Source organism: Psammomys obesus, unplaced genomic scaffold (genome assembly GCF_907164565.1).
Source record: "Psammomys obesus unplaced genomic scaffold, mPsaObe1.curated_primary_1811, whole genome shotgun sequence".
Taxonomy (NCBI): Eukaryota; Metazoa; Chordata; class Mammalia; order Rodentia; family Muridae; genus Psammomys; species Psammomys obesus.
Window position 1 is genome coordinate 356 of NW_026590010.1, and position 9,339 is coordinate 9,694.

At 35.5% G+C, this 9,339-nt stretch overlaps 1 protein-coding gene across 1 annotated transcript; it reads left to right on the forward strand.

The window, feature by feature from the left end:
* Window positions 1–4,240: 4,240 nt before the first annotated feature.
* LOC129675558 (E3 ubiquitin-protein ligase RLIM-like) lies at window positions 4,241–7,320 on the forward strand (the record flags this gene model as incomplete). Its single annotated transcript, XM_055605527.1, is given in 3 exon segments — window positions 4,241–4,333; window positions 5,483–5,500; window positions 5,891–7,320. Coding segments are annotated over 3 exon segments (1,541 nt in total), but the record flags the coding sequence as incomplete, so codon positions are not given.
* Between the last annotated feature and the right edge of the window lie 2,019 nt (window positions 7,321–9,339).

Genomic DNA, 9,339 nt, shown 5'->3' on the forward strand with positions numbered 1-9,339 from the left:
AGCCTTACTTAGTAATTAAAGAGAAAAAGTATCTATAACTGTATGTCTTAGGTTATTTCTTTAATGAAACACCATTATCAAAATTAAATTGGGGAGAAAGAGGTTCATGTAAGCTTATAGTATAATATACTTTAATTTACAGTATTATATTGTAATCTATAATCCTCCACGAAGAGAATTTAGAGCCAGAACTCAGGGCAGAAAACTGCAGGCATGAAATGAAAAAGAGATGTTAGAAAATACTATTTACTGGTTTACTCTGGTGATATGATCAGCCTATTGTCTTACACCATCCTGGGCCTTTTCTCCCAGGTGTAGCAGCAACAACATTGAACTGTGCTCTCTCACATCATTCACTGACCAGGCAGTTGCACAGCAAACCTGCCTACAGGCCAATCAAATGGATGTATTTTCAGAGCTGAAGTTCATCCACAGATGACTCTAGATTGAGTCCGGTTGACAAAAAGTAAAAAATAAAAATAAATAAAATAAATAAAAAAAAAAAACAGAACGACAACATCCAATCCCAACAACCCAACCAAACTAAAACAAAACAAACAAACCAAAAAAAAAAAAAAAAACAACTAAACCTACTAAACAACACATTATCTGAGAAAAGAGCCTAACTCCATATTACATATAAGCAACAGAATTTTGCATTATTTTAAAATACACTGATTGCATGAATCAAAGAAAATTTTACTTTTTCTTTGTGTCTTTAAGCTTCAGCACTAATTTGGGATTTTAAAAACCCTGCTACATCAAAATACTTCACTATGTTTACCATTTCCGTTCTGATATGCTTACCAATTGTTTTAAACCACTTTCCCTTTCTTTTTTCCCTTTCTAACAACAGTGAAAAGTAGACTGATTTCTGTAGTAAATTATGTAAGTGAATTTTATAGGCTTTAAGTGTTATTTCATTGACAGAAAGTATGTTGAGGGGGGAGCAGCCTTACCAGGCCACAGTAGAGGACAATGCAGCCACTTTTGATGAGAACTGATAGACTAAGATCAGAAAGAAGAGGAGAACCTCCCCTATCAGTGGACTTGGGGAGTGGCATGCATGTAGAAAGGGGAGGGAGGGTGGGATCCACAGGGGAGGAGGGAAGGGGTTATGGGGGGATACAAAATGAATAAAGTGTAATTAATAAAAAAGAGTAATGTAAAAAAGAAGTAAAAAAAAAAACAAAACACATCATCAAAAAGACATATGTAAATGATTTAAATCTAAATGGAACTTTCTTCACTTTTTGTCTCTACAGTCATATATTTTGAAGATCACACATATTACCAAAGTCATGTTAGACAAGCCTAGAAATAATTAAATGGAAAATGAATATTATATAATAATATAACTTGAAATACAAAACTAATATAAACTATCATATCTGGAGTATTCATTAAATGTCCATTTGAGTACCTTGACAATGAGATATATGAATGTGGCCATTGACCTATCTTACACAGTAAAATATCACAAAGAATCCCCTCGTGTTCCCCTTTCTGCTATTTCTCTCACAAATAGATGATGTGATTAATCATCTAGGAAGAGGTTTTATAACTAAAGGTGTCTTTCGGTCTCTAGGTACTAGAAAAGACAGTCAATAAAGGTTTCCTTGGCTGGAGTTTGGCTATAGAATCTTTGTACAGTTGCTTCTGCTCATCCCTCTGCTGAGGTGTTAGTGAGTCTCACTGTTGCCTAGGTCAGACTAGATTACCTCTGAATGGAACACTGTGCTACACCTATTAAGCATTTTTTCTCCCAGTAATATTATTCTGCATGCCAGGATTCAAAGAATACTTCCAGGAAACTTGCTTTGGGTTTCCACAGTGGACTGTCCAGGAAGATATCTTCTTTTCTCTATGATCCACCTTGTTACTGCATCAGCAGGAGTCTTGTCCTTTTGTTTAAACGTTTTGTAGACATATTTTTTTAAAAAAAATTCATTTATTTTTTTATAAAGTGCAGCTTATTCACTTTGTAGCCAAATGTAGCCTATTCCCTCATTCCCAGCCTAACCCATATTCTTCTATGCCACTCCCGAAGTCTACTGATAAGGGTGGAAATTTCTTTTGTCTCTGAATCACCTTGTTACTGCATCAGCAGGGGTCTGGTCATTTTTTAAAAACTGTTTGTAGGCATATTATGTTTTCTTTTTAGAATTTTATACATGAGTACACTGTATTTACATCATTTTTTATATATCATTATAGATCTTTATTAGGAAGTTATATCTTTTTAAATTCTTTTTATTTTTATTAATTACAGTTTATTCACATTGTCTCACCTCTGTACCCTCCTCTCTCCATCCTTCCCTATTCCACAGTCCCTCCCTCCTCCCCACTTGTACCCTTCCTGAGTCCACTGATAAGGTAGGTCTTCCTCCCATTCCCTCTTATCCTAGTCTATCCGAGTCTATTTGGTCTCATCAGGAATGGCTGCATTGATCATTTCAATCGATCTCTCTCCCTTGAAAGTCCTCCCATCTGTCTCTAACTTCTCAAATCATGGCCCCTCCTTTAAATAATGTAACATATAAATGTAATGTACAATAAATTTACTCAGTAAAAGACAGTCAATAGAAAAGACAGTCATGTTTATATGTTTCTAAGGCTGGCTACTTTGTGGAATGGATAACCTATCTGTTCGTTGGAGGAAACTCCCTATTTATACACTCTTAGCATCCACTGCTTATAATTCGTCACCTAAGAGTGGGGACTCTTAAGAGTTAATGCAGATGCTGAGCCTGAATGCCAACCTTCGGGCAGAGTGAATGGAATTTTATGTAAGGAGTGGGAAATAGTAAGAGCTGGAGGGGACATAAACTCCACAAGGAGAGCAACAGAACAAGAAAATTTGAACACAGGGAACTTCCCAGAGACTCATACTCCAACCAAGGACTATTCATGGAGATAACCTAGAACCCCTGCACAGACATAGCCCATGGCAGGTCAGTGTCCAAGTGGGTTACCTAGTAATGGGAAGAGGGACTGCCTCTGACATAATCTGATTGGCCTGCTCTTTCATCACCTCCCCCTGAGGGGGGAGCAGCCCTACCAGGCCACAGAAGTGGACAATGCAGCCACTTTTGAGGAGAACTGATAGACTAAAATCAGAAAGAAGAGGAGAACCTCCCCTATCAGTGGACTTGGGGAGGGGCATGCATGCAGAAACGGGAGAGAGGGTGGGATCGGGAGGGGAGGAGGGAGAGACTTATGGGGGGATACAAAATGAATAAAGTGTAATTAATATAAAAAAAAGAGTTACTGTAACCCTATTGGTATGTGTACTGGTGAGGTCTTTATGCAGTTTTGTTGGAGCAACCATGCTGAATATATATTCTTGCAACGCTTCCAATAAAATACTGAAAACAAAGATTCTCTGGGGTTTTTCTAAAGTATGTAAACCCTGAAATTTCTGACTTGTTGCATTTTAAATCTATGTAGTGATGTGTGAAGTGTTCTGTGGGTTTTTGCCTCTGTTTTATCTCTTGCTACTCTTTCCTTTGGCTTTTATCCTTCCCTTTGCTAATACAGCTATCACAGGGATTCTTCTCTCTTCTATACCTCTACCTTGAAATTTTTCTGTTATTGAGTATGCTGTGTAAATTTTCTGAGACTCTTCATCTTCAGCTCCATTTCCAAACTTCTCAGTTGTAGTCACTTCACACCTGAATTCACCCCAATTTACAATGAGCCTTTTAAAATGAACTTGTTACTTTTCTTGCTGCTGACCACCATGTTTTCCTGTCACCACTCACTGGAGAGTTGATCTCGACCTATACCTGTCAGACCTTGGAAACAATACCAAACCTTGACATAGCATGATCTGCTATCCTCTTTGCCCCTTGTTATTACTGTTTTTTAACCAAAATTTTAAAGCACTGTTACATGATGGCTCTCTATTTTGGAGTTCCTATATGAAGTTGTTCCACTTGATGACAAGAGGTGTAGACAATCACTTGTAGGATGTGCCTAGTGGAATTTTTTTAAGACTCAGGCTAACATCTTTCTTATATTATTAAAATATGGCAGAGACTTAACACCTATCTTACATTACATCACAGTAATTTAAACTGACCCAATATCAGTGGAGTGGTGCATCATAAAAGTTTAAATGCATGGAGCACTATTATTTGCCAAAGTTCTTGCTAGAGAATAAATGGCAAATAACAAAAGGCAAATGAGATATCTACAATCTGAGTCAATATTTTAAAAAAAAATGTGTATCAAAAAGGTGAACATGGAATACTCAAGGTTTGTAATAGATTTCAGTAAAGAAAAAGAAGGAGGAGCCAAGGGCTTCCAAGATTCCATGATTCAACTAGATGTCAGTAACCTATGAATACTCTGAATTCAACATTGTTAAAATTTCTGTATATTACCTGAGTTTTTTTGAGCATCTTACATTAAATAAAACTGATATTTTCTATAATTTAGCAAAACAAACATTTAGTTGTGATTGAAGTTTTAAGGTGCAAACTAAAAGTCTTTTTTAAGGTTTTTACAACAAGCAATATTCTCAAAACACTATTATTTTGTTTTTTTTCTTGGTTGTAAATTGTAAAGTGTATTCTATTATGTTTAGTAGTAATGATTATGGTAGTAAATGATTGTCAATCATTGAGAGAGCACTGTAATGTAATCTTGATATGCACTTACATCTAAGATGGCAAATGATATTTACCATTTTTCCATGTATTTGTTTATCACTTCTATTTCTTCTTTACAGAAGTCATACAAAGAAACTATATCAACAAATGAAATTTGGCATAATTCTATTGTCCTCCCCAAAGGACATCTCTTAATATCCTCAGAAAAACTTTGGTAGTGATAATGGGTAATTATTTGTGTGTGTGTGTGTGGGTGTGTGTGTGTGTGTGTATGTGTGTGTGTTTAATTTTATACAGTTTTACAAGGGTAAGTGTGCTTTCAATGATTTTAACACACAGATTCTCACCCAATACAACCAGGTGTTTGTTCTTCAGTGAAATACCCTACCAAAATTGGTCTAACAAGAACTGGACTTTCTTTCTCAGGGTGGAATAATAATAATTACTATATAATAAATGTCCACTATCATGTTTTATTTGCTTGCATTTCATGAGGTTAAACATAAAGTTATAGACTAAAAGTATTTTTAAAAAATAAAATTTGAATTTTGAGACTCATATTACACCTTGTGAGAATTTATTTTTTAAGTTATAAGTTATTTTTTAAGTTATAAGTAATTTTTAAAATATAAGTAAAGATCACCTTGTGTTCTTCCACAGGAACTATGTCCAATTTTTATTCCCCCTTCAGTTATATGTCTAGGAATGGAGACCTCGGGATTCTGATTCCTTAGTGCTTCAACAATATTTGAACACATTTGATATATGCTCACAGATATAAATACATGTGTCCATAATATAAGTGAAAGTTTAAAAAATATTTTTAAAGTTTTAAGAATTATGTTGCTGGTTATATTAATATCTAGATTCGATTCCTCTAAAAGGTGATATAAAAGACTCTGAAACTTAGTAGAAATGTCTTCTGATTCACTTTAAATTTTCATAAATATATCTAGAACAATATAGGTTATTTCAAAGGCAAATTTGAACTCTGTGTGTAAATTTTGATTTTTATGTTTTACATTTTTGACTTTTATTGATTCTATGTGAAATATGACACAAATTCAGATTAAAATATCTGAATCTTTAGGGTTATTTTATTTATTTTTGAAGCAGTGTCAAACAAGAATGCATTCTAATTTTGAGAGTTCCTTTCTGATTAACTTCCCTTTTATGTTTACAAGTGAAGAAAACACTTAAGATGTTGTGCGTAGTGATGATTCTGAAAGAGTCCAGGTTACCTCTTTTCAACAATCTGAAACTGTAACACAAAGAAAAATACTGGAGTGTGGGCTTGGGGCAGTGTAAACCAAGGAATAATGACATCACTGGAGAGATGAGATTTACCTTTAATGATGGGATTTCAAGTCCTCAAATTGACCATGCATTACCTTCAGGACATAGCTACCATGACTGTACTAGGAAAAGCCAGAATGAAGTGGAACATCAACATCCTGAGTCAACCTGTGTAATTACTTTCTTACCAGAGGAAGATATAACTAATGTTTTAATCGAAGGGCCATGTATTAAAGATAGAATCACCAGAAGTGACACTCCAGAAGTTCTGATCGTTGGAGAAACAACAGGAAGTAGACCACTTCCACATACTCAGGATATGGAATTAGTGAGAGATTGTCATCATGTATTACCTGAAACACAGTCACATCTTAGGGTGGATGAGACTTCCCTTGGTTCTAATGGGTACATAGGTTTGCAACTGGAAGACGATTTGTCTATATCTGATTTGCAAAGAACATCTTCTCCAACGATAGAACACATATCAACAGAGAACACTGATCATAACAGTCAGTCTATATCTGTAACACCAATTCAATTTGTCCCTGTGGAAACTGATCAAGAAGAAAACACAAACACCTCTTCCTGTCCTAATCAGACAGGTATAGAGAATTCTGAAATAATTTCTGTTGATCAAACCGCAAATACTAGTTTAGATTTTGCAATAGCTGCATCTCCTTTTGGACTATCAGGGTACATCAAGAGAGGAGTTTTTGAGATACTCGGTAACAATTGCATTGCGATTCAGTTAGAGGATTTTGACTCACCATCAAGTGAAAATAATAATAGACTTCATTCTGGTGAGAGCGATATTTCCAGTTTTGTTTCTAGTTCTACATCAAGTTCTACCCGTAATTCTATCACGAATTCCTTACCATTTCCCAATTTAAGATTCAATCAACATATTTTACCTACTCCTGTGGCTAGTGACAATACTATAGTCAATAATATAAATTCATCAGCTAGCTCACAAGGTGAAGACACTAATGATTTAATTGTACCACCTCACCCACCCTATGAGGCCAGGCAGGGAAGTCGTGTTACCACTCCAGAATTTTCTGATGATAGTGATTCTTGGCCATCTTTGCCTCATTTTACCATCTTCAATGATGTTCATAATAACCACCCTAAAGGACTTACCAAACAACAGATTAACGCTTTACCAGTAAGAGATTTTTGTAAACATGATAAATTAAACCAGTGCAGTATTTGTATTACACGGTATAAACAAGGCAGTAAGATTCGCATACTACCTTGCTCTCATGAATATCATCATAAATGCATTGATCGTTGGCTCTCTGACAACTCAACTTGTCCTATTTGTCGCCTACATATAATAAAACCTGATGACACAGAAATTCTAATTTTTCTGGACCTCAGAAAAATAAATTCTTTAAATATTGAATGAATAAAAGTTATTTGTTGTCTGCATTTGGGTTTTGATTTCCTTGAAACAATCATGACCAAAACAGTATTGGGCTGAAAGAGTTGATTCGGTATATATACTGGGTAACAATCAGGTATGAGAAACCAAGGCAGGAACCTGTAAGCAGGCAATGATGCAGAAAGGATGGAAGAATGATGCTTAATTGCTTGTTCCTTTTTTTTTTCCAGTTGCAATATTTTTATTCAGACACCCTTTACCCAGATTTCCTTGTTAGAAGTTTTACTTCTGATATACATTTTACAGCTGCTTTTCTATCTGTAAAAACCATTGGATGAAACCAATTATTTGATATATAGTCACAGGCAAAGACCATCCTCTTTTATGGAGATGAGTCTATGGTGAACTATCTTTTCTCACATTTCCCTGTTATGGTCAGTCATCAAGTGACCATTGATATGTGTTAAGAAATATACTCATGGTGTAATATGGAAAGGCTTACACTGAAGATGTCCTCTAGAGTTTATTACATATTCTGGATATTAGTCCTTTTCTAATTAATTTTTTTATTAACTACAGTTTATTTATTTGGATTTTTTGGAAGGTCTATTTTTTAATTCTTTATTAATTACACTTTATTCACTTTGTATCCTCCCTGTGGTTTCCTCCCTCCTCCTGTCCCAATCACCCCTTCCTCCACCCTCTGCCTGCATGCCCCTTCCCAAGTACACTGATAGGGGAGGTCTTCTTCTTCTTTTTTTTTTTTTTTTTTTTTTTTTTTTTTTTTTTTTTATTTTTTTTCTTTTTTTTTTTTTTTTTTTTTTTTTTTTTTTTTTTTTTTTTTTTTTTACTATTTCTCAATTTACTACAACTAAGAACTCCAGTGCTACATCTCAGCTTCTTTTATAATTGGAATGGAGGAAGTTTGTTGAGGAGGGAGAAGCCTTTACATATTAATATTATACAGAGACACAGTTAAGCTGGAACTGACAAATATGCTTTAATAGAGGAGTAGATTATTCACAGACATAACAGCCAAGTGCATTGAAAAACTGAAAAGCTCTCAGACAAAATAAGCATAATAAAAGCCAAACATGACACAGGAAAACAGGCCCAGAGTACCAATCTCAAGGCAATACCCTATGGTTTCAACAGCTATGAAAACCTTCACATGCTAGCCTGGAAACATAGGATAGATTTTGAATTCAGACACGTCTTAGGTAAATCTCAGTTTCTCCCTGAATGGACTTCTTACCACTTGTTCAGGTTCACACTTGAAGGTTTAACTTCTCTCTGGTAAAAGTATTTTCATGATTCTTTCTGAAACATATCATGATGAGTAATGTCTATAAAGTGTAATGAATGTTCTGTCCTTAGAAGAAAATATCCAGAAATACATTAATTACAAAATGTGATTTCTAACTCAAGACAAATATAGTAACATTCAAAAAGAGAAATTAGTTTTTGAAAGTCCCATGGATGAATTTTTTTCTTTAGCTTTGCCATTCATTAACTGGCTCTCTGTAAAGTTTTCTTTTTATTATTGTTGTTTATTAATATTAGTTACAATTTATTAACTCTATCCCAGCTGTATCCTGATCCCTTATTCCCTCCCAACCCCACTTTCCCTCCCTCAGCTTCTCCCTGACACTTTCCAAGTCATCGGATTGGGGAGGACCTCCTCCCCTTTCATCTGACCCTGTTTTATCAGGTATCTTCAGGACTGGCTGCAAAGTCCTTCTCTGTGGCCTAGCAGGACTGCTCCTCCCTTGGGGGAGGAAAAAGAGCCTGCCATTGAGTTCCTGTCAGAGCTGGTTCCTCTTCCCCTTACTATTGGAAAACAATTGCTTATAGAGCTACCATGAGCATTGTCAGAACAAAGGTTTAGGTTATATCCATACATGGTCCTTGGTTGGAAAACAGATTCAGATAAAAACCCTGTGCCCAGATATATTTGGGACATCGAAGCCCCTGCACTGCTGGTGCAGAACCATGGCACCATCATCCCAGAGTCCCGGGTCTGCTACCCAACATACTGGCCCT